General features: G+C 43.8%; 1 protein-coding gene across 1 annotated transcript in view; it reads left to right on the plus strand.

Annotated features, from left to right (window-relative positions):
- Positions 1-10705: 10705 nt before the first annotated feature.
- The window catches only part of LOC137372489 (very-long-chain enoyl-CoA reductase-like), a 77655-nt gene continuing 73431 nt past the window's right edge, over positions 10706-14929 (plus strand). Inside the window, exon 1 of the mRNA XM_068036359.1 lies at positions 10706-11031. Coding sequence (XP_067892460.1) covers positions 11008-11031 — 24 coding nt within the window. The 5' untranslated portion in view covers positions 10706-11007. The remainder of the gene's footprint in view (positions 11032-14929) is intronic.

A 14929-nucleotide genomic window follows, 5' to 3' on the forward strand; every position in this document is an offset into this window, starting at 1 on the left:
CTTTACTCACCTTCCGACTCCCAAAATTCAGGAAGCTGTAGCGTGAGTGTGATGACGTCATAGAGACGCTCACTGCGCAGACTTAGTTTCCCTGCTTGAGGTCCCGGACTCACAGCTCAGGTAAGTTTTTAACTTTTAACACTTAACTTGTTGTATGTGTCCGGCCCGGCCCGGCCCAACTCAGACCCAGCCCAACCTGACCCAAGCCCAAAGGCCGGACCCGGAAGAGCAGCCCGACCCAACCCATGGCATTGAGTCCTGTCGGGCTCGGGACGGGTAGCAGGCCTTTATACTGAGGGTCTGGAACCTGTGTAAAACCCCTCAGGCTGTATGCACCAAAATGTTTTTTGCTATGTAATGCCAATGTACATTGCATATAAAATGGAATGGCAAGAGTTGTGAGGCACCTTATGTTTCTGCATCGAAGAAATCTGATCTCCATTGTACTTTCCGAAATGTGAAATTTGAACTGGTTTGTAATGAATTTTTGCAAATTTTTATGAATAAAGTATATTTTGGGAAAAAAATTCACCAGGATCCACAAAGGAAGCCATTTGGCCTATCCTGTCTGTGCCAGCTCTCTGCAAGAGCAACTCACCTAGTCCCACTCCCCACCCTTTTCTGGTAGCCCTGCAAATTTTTTCTCTTCTGATAATTATCCAGTTCTCTTTTGAAGGCCTTGATTGAGAGTGTGGTGGAGGCAGATTCAGGCAGTGTATTCCTGATCCTAACCGAATGGTGGGCAAACCTTTTGACCTGAGGGCCACATCTGGGTATGGAAATTGTATGGATGGCCAAATATCTCACCGAAGTGCATTTGTAATTTGTTCCACATCTGTTAGGGAACATGTTCCTAATTTGCTATTTTCTCAAAGCATAAAACCCTAAATACATACACTTTCTACTATATTCTTCATCCTTCTAAAAATCTAAACCTTAGCTACACCTCTGGCAGGAACAGAAGATACTTTTTCAACTCTAATTTTCATAAGGGCATAAACAACTAATCACTGAGATGCCCACCTCAAAATGTTAAATAAATCTTTGATGGTTCCCAGAGCACCAATTAATTACATGACATCCAAAAGAGCATTTGATGTTCTGATCTAATCAAGTATTTGAATTTATGAGAATTTAAAAGCCTTTTGCTAAGAAGGGTCTTTAATCACTTGAATTTTGGAAAATAATGGCAAACATTTCATACTGCTCCGCTACAGTATTTATAAATAGACTTTCAACAAGCATCATTTTCATGCTGATTGGATTTTTTGACTTATTCATGATATTTACAGCATTTTAGAAAATGATTGCATGTCAAATTAAACTTTAAGAAAAAATTACATTACCTTACGAATAGGCCCATTTATACATTATCAGTGAGCAGAGCCAGGTTTTGATCTTTGAGGCTGAAAAATTGGATGTCTGTAACTAGACTCTTGCCACCCTCCGGCAAGCAATTCCTAATGAGATCAGACTAGATTATCTTATACTGCAGATCATCACCTCCGGTTCTGTCTTGAATCACCTCCAGGTCAACAATATGTCCTTCCCTTGGGCCATTGTCCTCTATAAACTGCACCAAGTCAGCAGAAATCAGAGGATTTACTTACATTGTGCTGCTCTCAGTGCTCTTTCGCGTGTGCTTCCTTCCTCTCGAGGAGTGCCTGATTTGCCTCCCCAGCCGCCCCCCCCCACAACAAGACTCAGATTATACTACAGCCACAGGGTAACATAAGAACATAAGAAATAGGAGCAGGAGTAGACCATACTGCCCCTTAAACATACTCCCCCATTCAATATGATCATGGCTGATCCTCGGCCTCAACTTCACTTTTCCACCTGCTCCTCATATCCCTTGATTCCCTGAGAGCCCAAAAAGCTGTGCGCCTCAACCTCTGGGGTGGAGATTTCCAAAAATCCACAACCCTTTGAGTGAAGAAACTTCTGCTCATCTCAGTGCTAAACTACAATTGTTAGAAAGAGGATGGCATAGAAGATCTCATGGCACTAGTTTTGAAGAGCAGGGAAGTTCTGGCCAATATTTATTCTTGATCCATTGCTGTTTGCAGGAGTTTGCTGTGCACAGATCAGCTACTGTGTTTCCTATGTTACAACGGAGCTTCAAAAAGTTCTTCATTGGCTGTAAAGCATGTTGGGATGTTCCGAGGTCTGACTGCACCCCTAATTCTCTCCATTGCTATCTATTATGCAGGTAGTGACCACATGGCCTAATGGAGACATGCACAGAGTGCTGGTTTTGTCAGATTTTTCTCCATCAACAGCAGGGAGAATATGCTTGAGGACTGCGGGGAAGGGAGCTGCTTTGCCTGCCCACCGAAGGTCCTAAACGAGATGGTGGAAAGGTTGAATTGTTTTTCAGTCACCTTATTGAGCTGCAGCTCCAACCCATTCCTACAAGCTTCTCACTGTTTCCAGTCATGTCTTTAGCACCACCACTGTGGGCACTTAGTTTGGGGTACAGCTTCAGTGGGCAGGAAAGCAGCTTCTTTCCCCACAGTCCTTGTGCACAGCCTCCCTGGATAATATCCTAAGCTTGGAGCCCCCTATTGTCACAATGCACCCCACTGTGTCCTACTTCCCAAAACCCCAGGAGTCTCTGCCCCAATCCTTGGACCTTTTATTCTCTCTTCCAACAAAATTTGTTCCCTGATCAAATTCATCCTCAGAACGTTGCCCTCTGAGGTGCCCGGCATTTGAGTTCCTCTGCAACCACCCTGTTGCTGTTGATGGACAAAACGGGCCCTAAAATCAGTTTCCAATAGGAGGTGGAAAGCATTTTACTCAGTTTCAGGGTTGGAGATAGTAAGACTGCACTTACCAGAGAAGCTCCCAGTCTCTGAATACCAAAGACAGGCACTTTTATTTTTTGAGAAACATCCGCCTCTGGCTACCAATCATTGGCTATCTTACCTAAAACTACTTGACCCCCATGGCTTGGCCGCAGGCTGCGGGCCAGATTAAAACCTCCCGTGGGCTGAATATGACCTGTAGGCTGTAGTTTGCCCACCCTGCGCTAACCACTTGCTGTGTAAAAGAGTTTTTCCTCATGTCACCAATCATCTTAAATCTGGTTCTCTGGTTCTAGATCCTTCCACCAAAAGCCACAGTTTCTCCCTATCCACTCTGTTCAGACCCCTTATGATTTTGAACACCTCTATCAAATCTCCTCAATCTTTTCTCCAAGGAGAACAGCACCAGCTTCTCCAACCTATCCATGTAACTGAGTCCGTCATCCCCGGAACCATTCTTGTGAATCTTTTCTGCACCCTGTCTAATGCCTTCACATCCTTCCTAAAGTGTGGTGCCCACAAAACTCAAGATGAAGCCGAACCAGTGTTTTATACAGGTTTATCATAACTTATCACCGGATATAGGCTAAGTGCTGGAAAATGGGATTAGAATAGATAGGTGCTTGATGGCCAGCACGGACATGATGGGCTGATGGGCCTGTTTCTGTGCTGTATAATTCTACGACTCTAACTTTGCTTTTGTACTCTATGCTGCCATTTATAAAGCTCAGGATCCCATAGGCTTTATTAACCACTTTCTCTACCTGCTCTGTCATCTTCAATGATTTGTGCACATATACCCCCAGGTCCCTCTGCTCCTGCACCCCTTTTAGAATTGTACCCTTTATTTTATATTGCCTCTCCTCATTCTTCTTACCAAAATGATTCACTTCACATTTCTCGGCATTAAATTTTATTTGTCACTTGTCCGCCCATTCCACCAGTCTGTCTATGACCTCTTGAAGTTTATCACTAACTTAATTAATCCATATTTGTCCAAATGACTGTTAATTTTGTCTCACAATATCGTTTCTAAAAGCTTTCCCACCACTGAAGTTAAACTGACTGGTCTGTAGTTGCTGGGCTCATCCTTACACTCTTTCTTGAACAAGGGTGTAACATTTGCAATTCTCCAGTCCTCTGGCACCATCCCTATATCTAAGGAGGATTAGAAGATTATGGCCAGTGCCTCTGCAATTTCCACACTTAATTTCCTAAGTTTCCTTGGATGCATCTCATCCAGTCCTGGTGACTTATCAACTTTAAGTACAGTCAACCTATCTAACACCTTTTTATCAATTTTAGTCCATCCAGTGTCTCAACTACCTCCTGTTTCACTATGACTTGGGCAGCATCTTCTTCCTTGGTAATGACAGATGCAAAGTACTCCTTTGGTACCTCAGCCATGTCGTTTGCCTCCATGCGAAAATCCCCTTTTAAGTCCTTAACCAGGTCCACTTCTCTTTTTATCACCATTTTACTATTTATATGCCTATAGAAGAAATGGCGCACTGACACGGAACACAAAAGTCCACGTGTATCAAGCCTGTGTCCTCAGTACCTTGCTCTACGGCAGCGAGGCCTGGACAACGTATGTCAGCCAAGAGCGACATCTCAATTCATTCCATCTTCGCTGCCTCCGGAGAATCCTTGGCATCAGGTGGCAGGACCGTATCTCCAACACAGAAGTCCTCGAGGTGGCCAACATCCCCAGCTTATACACACTACTGAGTCAGCGGCGCTTAAGATGGCTTGGCCATGTGAGCCGCATGGAAGATGGCAGGATCCCCAAGGACACATTGTACAGCGAGCTCGCCACTGGTATCAGACCCACCGGCCGTCCATGTCTCCGCTTTAAAGACGTCTGCAAACGCGACATGAAATTCTGTGACATTGATCACAAGTCATGGGATTCAGTTGCCAGCGATCGCCAGAGCAGGCGGGCAGCCATAAAGGCGGGGCTAAAGTGTGGCGAGTCGAAGAAACTTAGCAGTTGGCAGGAAAAAAGACAGAAGCACATGGGGAGAGCCAACTGCGAAACAGCCCTGACAACCAATTTTTTCTGCAGCACCTGTGGAAGAGTCTGTCACTCTAGTATTGGCCTTTATAGCCACTCCAGGCACTGCTCCACAAACCACTGACCACCTCCAGGCACTTACCCATTGTCTCCCAAGACAAGGAGGCCAAAGAAAGAAGAAGACTTTTAGATTCCCTTTTATGTTAGCTATTGGTCTCGTCTCATACTCATGCTTCTCATTTGTTTTTTTCACTTCTCCTCTGAACCTTCTATATTCACCCTCGTTCTCACTTTTATTATCCACCTGACATCTGTCAAATGCCCCCTTTTTCTGATTCGTCTTACTTTCTATCTCTTTCATCATCCAGGGAGCTCCGAATTTATTTGCCCTACTTTATCCCCTCATGGGAATGTACCTTGACTGTACCCAAACTATCTCCTCTTTAAAGGCAGCCCATTGTTCAGTTGTCATTTTGCCTGCCAATCTTTTGTCCCAATTTACCTGGGCCAGGTCCATTCTCACCCTATTGAAGCTGCTCCCCTGCTCACAATTAATTATTTAATAAGTCCCAGTCCTAATCCCAGTACTGATTCCTGTCTGCACCCGCTATTGCAGGTGTGGAGCCTGTATCAGAATTGGGAGACATTACAGACATTGGTTGTTTAAATTGTCTGTATAGGTGAAGGGGAAATTCAAAAATCAAGTACGTGTAAAAGTCATACACATGACCATAGAAACACTGTACTGGTTCCCACACACAATGGGAAACTTCAGACACTGTATCTGATAGCCATATCAATGAACACAGCTAATTCCCTGTCTAGGTAACAGTTAATTATCCCTATTCTGGTTTTGGAGAACATTAAATGTGATCTGCTGTCTTTGTAGTCACCTTCCAAAACCATCCTGGCAGAGGTTACTTTAGGTCGTTAAGGAGCAGCTTGAATGTAACATAAGATTTCACAGAATTCTTGGACCTATTGGTAGAAATAGCAGAGCAGAGGCTTGTCCAAGATACTGAGTAGAATAACATCTAGGTGCAGATTAAACTACTGTTCCATAAATTATGTTGCCAGCTTGACAACATTTATATTGAAATGATATTTTATGATGGTGTGTGGGTCAATTGAAGACAGCACTATCTTGTGTCCATCTTGTTAACTAACCTTTGGCTCTCCTGAGGTAACATGACTTTGAAGTGACCTAAAAACATTAATACTCGAACAAAATCTAAAGCAGGTAGAGACAGAACAAAAGGCCACAAATTGTGAAGTATTATTTCATTATCTGTTCAATTTGGGTAGGGAGAGGAGTGCCAAATAGAGTGAGGTTGGAAGACGTCTTAATCAGGCCCTTTTTATGGCTATGTTGAAACTTGAATCAAAATAAACAAGATATTGTTTTATATGCAACATTCATCTTTGTCATATTTTACATACAAGTTAAACATTTTGTTGCTGCAATCCTATTTATGAAAGTTGCAAATGAGAACCTATGTAGCTGTGACAAAAGTAAACTATCTCTTCATCAACCTTCTCAACCTGTCTACAGCCTTTGACACGTTTGAGCACACCATCCTCCAACACTTCTCCCCCATCGCCCAGCTGGATGGGACTGCATTTGCCTGATTCCATTCTTATCTATCCAATCGCTGCCAGAGAATCACTTGCAATGGCTTCTCTTCCCACTCCTGCACCATTATCTCTGGTTTCCCCCAAGGATCTATCCATGCCTTCCTCCTATTTCTCATCTACATCCTGCCCCTTGGTGACATCATCCAAAAACAGTGTCAGTTTCCACATGTACACTGATGATACCCAGCTCTACTTCACCACCACCTCTCAGAAACACTTCACTGTCTTCAAATTGTTAGATGGCTTGTCTGACATCCAGTACTGGATGAGCAGAAATTTCAACCAACTAAATATGGACAAGCCATTGTCTTCAGTTCCAGTCACAAACTCCATCCCTCTCCCTGTCAGAGGCTGAATCAAACTGTTCACAACTATTTAACCGAGGGATGATCTTACACACATCCACGCCATCACTGAGACTGCCTATTTCCACCATTGTAACATCACCCAACTCCACCCCTGCTTCTACTCATCTGCTACTGAAACCCTGATGCATGCCTTTGTTATCTCCAGACTTGGCTATTCCAGCACACTGCTTGCCAGTCTCCCACATTCTACCCTATATAAATAGTGGCATCTCACCACCACCTCTTAAGGGCAATTAGAGATGGGCAACAAATGCTGGCCTTGCCAGTGATGCTCACACTCCATGAACAAATAAAAAAAGAAAACTTGAGGTCATCTAAACTCTGCTGACCATGTCCTAACACGCAGCAAGTCCCATTCCCTTATCACCCCTCTGCTCGCTGACCTACTTTGGATCCTAGTTAAGCAATGCCTTGATTTTAAAATCCTCATACTGCAGATATCTGCACTCCTCCAATTCTGGCCTCTTGAGCATCCCCGATTTTAGTCACTCCACCATTGGTGGCCGTGCCTTCAGCTGCCAAGGTCCTAAGCTCTGGAATTTCCTCCCTAACATCTCCACCTCACTTTCCTCCTTTAATAACCTCTTTCAAACCTACCTCTTTGACCAGGATTTTTGCCATCTGCCCTAATATCGCCTTATGTGGCTCGGTATCAAATTTTGTTTGATAACACTCCTGTAAGTGCCATGGGATGCTTTACTATGTTAAAGATGCTATATAAATATGTTATTGCAGTTGTTATTTATTGACTACCCTTCTTGAGTCCCAAACATTATGGTTGGATGGTTGATTCTAATGTTATCATGTAAGCATGTATTTGAGAAGTAGGTCAGTTGGCAGAGATACTGTGACATTAATATAAGCTGACCTTTTCATGTTCTCATGAAATTAAAGAACTTCCTACACATCATCATTTAAATAGATCCTTGTAGAAGGGTGCTTAGTTATTCTTTTGTGTTTGCAGCACATGAAATCCACTTAAAGTTTTGTAGAATTATCACTATTAATCAGGAGATGCATGACATCCTTTTCACACTGTTCTATAGTTTTGAAATATAGCTCATTATTACAGTGTAAATTTATTATTATTCAGGTAGAAATAATTCAGTTTATTTAATTTGGAAAACAGCCAAACGCTCAAATGAAATTATGCTAAATAATATACTGTGATAACAATTAATAAATCTGTGTTTGCTGCAATTTGATGAATAGCAATAGCCGTGCTGGAAAAACCTGGTCAGTTGTTTCCTTTGGCACATTGGATAAGTTTCTATCATCATTATGTCTGGTGCAGAGCTATGTGTGCAGATTGCATTTCAGAAATTCAGGCAGGCCCACAATTTTCCAGGCTTTAAAATAATGAGCTAGAAAGAGGGAGTGTCAAAGACAAAGTCTATTGTAATTAGTGCAGTGCCACAAGGATCAGTGCTGTGGCCTCAGATATTTACGATCTATATTAATGACTTACACAAAGAGACCAAGAGTAATGTATCTAAGTTTGCTGATGATACAAAGCTAGGTGGGAATCTAAGTGCAAGGAGGACACAGAGAGGCTGCAAAGTGATATGGACAGGTCAAGTGAGTGGGCAACAAGGTGGCAGATGGAGTATAATGTGTGAGATTATTCACTTTGGTAGTAAGAATAGAAGAGCAGCATATTTTTTAAAAAGGACTTGAAACTTCTAAATGTTGATGTTCAGAGATACTTGGATATACTCGTGCACGGAACACAGAAAGTTAGCATGCAGGTACAGCAAGCAATTAGGAGGGTAAATATTTCAACCCACATTCTGCTCCGCACCTCCCCTCCCCCTTAACAGAGCCCAGTGTCATGGGCTTGGTAAAATCCAGCCTATACTTTCTGGAATTTGGAAGAATGAGAGGTGACCTCATTGAAACATACAAGATTCAAAAGGGGCTTGATAGATAGATTCTGAGAGATTGTTTCGACTGGCTGGGGAATCTAGAACATGGAGGCATGCTCTCGAGATAAAGAGATGATCATTTAAGCTGAGATGAGGACAAATCTCTTCACAAATGGTTGTGAGTCTTTGGAATTCTCTACCTAGAGGGTTGTGGATGCTCCATAGTTGAATATATTTAAGACTGAGGTAGACAGATGTTTGGTCTCTCACAGAATCACAGGATATGGGAAGTGGGTGGGAAAGTGGAGTTGAGGCTGAAAATCAGCCATGAATGTATTGAATGACAGTGTCGGCTCGAGGGGCTGTTTGGCCTACTCCTGCTCCTATTTCTTATGTTAATTATCACAGAACGTATTGAGAATCCAGATAAATAGCTAAGGCCGTAGGATCTTAAGCTAAATACAAATGAAAGAGGCCATTTATCCCAATTTAGCTAATCTATCTAGGGGAAAAACACAACCCCAGCACCCTCCCGTCAAGTCAGTCCTGTCACATCATCTGATCACACCTTAAATTAATCTAAGGTTTTCATCCTTCACTACCCAAACTGGAAGACCATTCCAAGTGTTGGCTACTCTTTATGTGAAGAGGTTCTTCCTCATATCAGTACTGACTTATCCTTTCATCAGTTTTACCATATTCCCTTGTTCTAATATTATGGCTTATGCTCAGATTCTCTTGATTTCCCTAATCAAGGCCCCCTCTGATTTATCTTCTTTCAAGGCAAGAGTTCTGGTTTCTACAGTCTTTAGTCATAACTCAATCCTTTGGCACCAGATTTCTAAGTCTTCTCTGTATAATCCTATGACTTGACTGTTTCTCATATCGGGGGACCAAAGTTGAATATAAGATGTAGTCTGACTAAGATATGATGTAGTTTTAACATGCTTCCTCTCACCAATTGCTGATCTGGCAATATAAATTAGGACTCCATTTGGTCTGTTTAGCATTGTTGCACAGTGATTTGACATGTTAAGAGCCACATCTGCTATCACATCAAATCCTTTTCACCTTCACTACTGTCCCACTCACTGCAGGGTCACCTCGTTTTTGTTTTTAGATGACAGTTGTTTATCATTCTGCCATTCACACCTCCTCTAGACACAGCTTTTGTTTGTTTACTTATCCCATTACCACTCCCTTTAGCCCTGCATCACCAATTCTCTTGTCATTTAATCTGTCCTGCTTTCCACCCTATCACAGACCTTCCCTTTAGTTCTGCTTCCCCCTCCCCCCTTTCATTTGCTTAACACCTATTATATTTCTAACTTTTTCCAGTTCTGATGAAAGGTCACAGACCTGAAATGTTAACTCTGCTTCTCTGTCCACAGATGCTGCCAGACCTGCTCCTTAGACAGCATCTTCCAAACCCATGACCTCTACCACCTAGAAGGACAAGGGCAGCAGATGCATGGGAACACCACCACCTGCAAGTTCCCCACCAAGCCACACACCATCCTGACTTGGAATTATAATCGCTGTTCCTTCACTGTCGCTGGGTCAAAATCCTGGAATTCCCTTCCTAACAGCACTTTGGGTGTATCTACGCCACATGGACTGCAGCAGTTCAAGAAGGCGGCTCACCACCACCTTCAAAGGGCAATTAGGGATGGGCAATAAATGCTGGCCTAGCCAGTGACACCCACATCCCATGAAATGAATAAAAAATTCCCAGCATTTTCAGTTTTTACTTCAGATTTCCAGCATCCGCGGTATTTTGCTTTTATATTTATCAACATCTACTGAACACAATTGTACCGCGGATCACAACAGAAAGCGCTTGTGATCCCAGGTATTTTACCTTTGCTTCACAATGTGTTGTAAGATTGCTGTGTCCAGGGTATATCGTATCTGAACATCAATCACCCCTTCAAGAGACGAAAGGGGTTAAAATGAAAAATAAATTGACCTCTTGGCGCTGGGAGTGACACAGCTGGTATTCTAACTAACCATTGGAAATGAGCAGTTCCAACTTTCCCTAGTGCGGTGTAATGGGAATTGAACACTGCGCTAAATTCCCCTGGAGTCACTGAGACGTGGATGTGGGAGATGCTCCCATTCTTGGCCATAAGTCACATTTCGTTCTTAGCTCCACCCTGGATAGAGTTTCCCGGAGCCCAAAGGGGAGATGGTCGAGGGTCCGTTCAGCGTCAAACTCCTGTCCTTGCTGAGTCTCTGAGCTGTCAGCCAGCTGAGAGCATCGAAGCTGTTAGACGGAGACCGGTGCCTCTCAGCTGGTAACTGCTGCAAGAATGAGCCGGGTGACCTTTTTCGAGGTAAGAAGGGGGTTCGGAAATCGGCGCAAATTGTGGAAACGGTGGCGTTTTCCTGCACTGCAATACTGAAAGAGATCTGCACAGGGAAGCACAAGGGCACTATATCCATGTAAGGGTCTATTGCTGTGGAATCTGCTTTTATACTATGGCTAAAAGTAGTTGTCATATCTTGGTGCTGCAAGTACTGCCAGACGTAAATTGACATTGTTTGCTACTTATATTGCACGACAAATGGGTGCAAAAAAAAACTTGCGTCAGAGCACTTTATTTCTGAGTGGAGGTGTTAGTGTTACTTGCGTTCATTCAGGGAATGTAATTACTCGGCTTGCAATAGCATATAAGTAATGAGTATTAGTATTACCTGGTGTAATACAACATACCTGCGGGTGGACCAGTTTAATAAACTCATCTGTTCCTCCACGGTTATAAATTCTGAATTCCACTGAAGAACTTTGCATTATACGGGTAGGGTTAAAATTAGGTGATAGATTTTCGAATGCGTTATAACAATGAGTAATGCATTCGTCGAAAGCACAGATATTGGTTAATATGAAAGGAGTTAATAGACCTGTCATTCAGTCAAAGGATTTCAACGATGTTCGAATTGGGGAGAGTGAAGCAGCATATAAACACAAGAACGTAAGAAATAGGAGCAGGCGCTGCACTGTTCAATTAGATCATCACTGATCTCATTTTGGCCTCATCTCTGCTTTCTTGCCTGTTCCCCATAACCTTTGACTCTCTGGTTCAAGAAATTGTCTATCGCAGCCTTGAATATATTCAGTAATTCAACCTCCACAGCTCTCTGCAGTAGAGAATTGCAAAGATTCACAACCCCCTGAGAGAAGAAATTCCTGCCCCTGTGCTCACTGGCCTACATTGGCTCCCGGTCAAGCAATGTCTTGATTTTAAAATTCTCATCCTTGTTTTCAGATCCCTCCATGTTCTTACACCACCCCCCGCCCCTCTATAATCTCCAGCCCCACAACCCTCCATGATATCTGCACTCCTCTAATTCTAGCCTCTTGAGCATCCCTGGTTTTAATCGCTCTACCATTGGTGGGCCCCAAGCTCTGGGATACCTTCCCTACACCCTTCCACCTCTCTACCTCACTTTCCTCTTTTCTTCTTTGGCCTCCTTGTCTCGAGAGACAATGGGTAAGCGCCTGGAGGTGGTCAGTGGTTTGTGAAGCAGCGCCTGGAGTGGCTATAAAGGCCAATTCTAGAGTGACAGACTCTTCCACAGGTGCTGCAGGGAAATTTGTTTGTCGGGGCTGTTACACATTTGGCTCTCCCCTTGCGCCTCTGTCTTTTTTCCTGCCAACTACTAAGTCTCTTCGACTCGCCACACTTTAGCCCCGTCTTTATGGCTGCCCGCCAGCTCTGGCGAACGCTGGCAACTGACTCCCACGACTTGTGATCAATGTCACAGGATTTCATGTCGCGTTTGCAGACGTCTTTAAAGCAGAGACATGGACGGCCGGTGGGTCTGATACCAGTGGCGAGCTCGCTGTACAATGTGTCTTTGGGGATCCTGCCATCTTCCATGCGGCTCACGTGGCCAAGCAATCTCAAGCGCCACTGATTCAGTAGTGTGTATAAGCTGGGGATGTTGGCCACCTCGAGGACTTCTGTGTTGGAGATACGGTCCTGCCACCTGATGCCAAGTATTCTCCGGAGGCAGCGAAGATGGAATGAATTGAGACGTCGCTCTTGGCTGACAGACGTTGTCTTTTAACACTCCTAAAAACCTAACTCTTTGACCAAGCTGTTGGTCATCTGACCTCATATCTCCTTTTTGTGGCTCGGTGTCATATTTTGTTTTATAGTGCTCTTGTAAAGACCCTTGGGATGTTTTATTATATTAAAGTTGCTAGATAAATATAAGTTGTTGTTGTTATTGCTCATCTCCATCTTAAATGGGAGGCCCCCTTATTCTGAAATATGCCCCCTAGTTCTAGATTCCCTCACGAGGGGAAACATCCTCTCAGCATTTACCCTTTCAAGCCCCCTCAGAATCTCATATGTTTTGACAAGATCAGCTTTCACTCTTCTAAAGTCATAGAGTTATACAGCACGGAAACAGGCTCTTTGGCCCAATGCGTCTGCACCGACGATCAAGCACCCATCCAATCTAATCCCATTTTCCTGCACTTAGCCCTTAGCCTTGCATGCTATGGCGTTTCAAGTGCTTATCTAAATGTTGTGAGGGTTCCCCCCTCCACCACCCCTTCAGGCAGTGTGTTCCAGATTCCAACCACCCTCTGGGTGAAAAAACTTTTCCTCAACTCCCCTCTAAACCTCCTGCTCCTTACCTTAAATCTATGCCCCTGGTTATTGACCCCTCCGCTAAGGGAAAAAGTTTCTTCCTAGCTATCCTATCAATGCCCCTCATAATTTTGTATATCTCAATCATATCTCCCCTCAGCCTTCTCTGCTCCAAGGAAAACAACCCCAGCCAATCCAGTCTCTCTTCATAGCTGAAATGCTCCAGCCCAGGCAACACCCTGGCGAATCTCCTCTGCACCTTCTCCAGTGCAATCACATCCTTCCTATAATGTGGTGACCAGAACTGTACACAGTACTCCAGCTGTGGCTTAAACAGTGTTTTATACAGCTCCATCATAACTCTTATACTCTATGCCTCGGCTAATAAAGGCAAGTATCTCATATGCCTTCCTAACCATCTTATCTACCTGTGCTGCTGCCTTCAGCGATCGATGGACAAGTACACCAGGGTCCCTCGGACCCTCTGTACTTCCTAGGGTCCTACCATCCATTGTATATTCCCTTACCTTGTTAGTCCTCCCAAAGTGTATCACCTCACACTTCTCAGGACTAAATTCCATCTGCCACTGCTCTGCCCATCTTACCAGCCCAACTATATCGTCCTGTAATCTAAGCTTTCCTCCTTACTATTTACAACACCACCAATTTTTGTGTCATCTGTGAACTTACTGATCATACCTCATATTCACGTCTAAAAATGAATGTACACTACAAAGTAATGGTCCCAGCACCAATCCCTGCGGTACACCACTGGTCACAGGCCTCCATTCGCAAAAATAACCCTTGACTATCACCCTCTGCCTCCTTCCACTAAGCCATTTTGGATCCAATTTGCCAAATTGCCCTGGATCCCATGGGCTCTTACCTTCTTAACTAATCTCCCATGCGGACCTTATCAAAAGCCTTACTGAAGTCCCTGTAGATTACATCAACTGCTTTACCCTCATCTACACATCTAGCCACCTCCTCGAATAATTCAATCAAGTTTGTCAGACACAATCTCTCCCTGACAAAACCATGCTTGATCAATCCCTGCCTCTCCAAGTGGAGATTAATCCTGTCTCTCAGAATTTTTTCCAGTTGTTTCCCTACCACTGACGTTAGACTCACTGGCCCATAATTACCTGGTTTATCCCTGCTACCCATCTTGACTAATGGTGCCACATTCGCTGTCCTCCAGTCCTCTGGTACCTCTCCTGTGGCTAGAGAGGTTTTGAAAATTTGTGTCAAAGCCCTTGCTATCTCCTCCCTTGCCTCACACAGCAGCCTGGGATACATCTCATCTGGGCCTGAGGATTTATCCACCTTTAAGCCCACTAAAACAGCTAATACTTCCTCCACTTCGATGCTAATTTGTTCAAGTATATCACAATCCCCCCACCAACAACACCCACCCACCCCCGATCTCTACACCTACACCATCTTTCTCCATAGTGAACACAGATGAAAAGTAATCATTTAAAACCTCACCTATGTCCTCCGGCTCCATCCACAGATTGCCACTTTGGTCCTTAATAGGCCCTGCTCTTTCCCTGGTTATCCTCTTACCCTTAATATACTTATAAAACACCTTGGGATTTTCCTTTATCTTGTCTGCCAGTGTTTTTTC

The sequence above is a fragment of the Heterodontus francisci genome, chromosome 8 (assembly GCF_036365525.1).
Source record: "Heterodontus francisci isolate sHetFra1 chromosome 8, sHetFra1.hap1, whole genome shotgun sequence".
NCBI lineage: Eukaryota > Metazoa > Chordata > Chondrichthyes > Heterodontiformes > Heterodontidae > Heterodontus > Heterodontus francisci.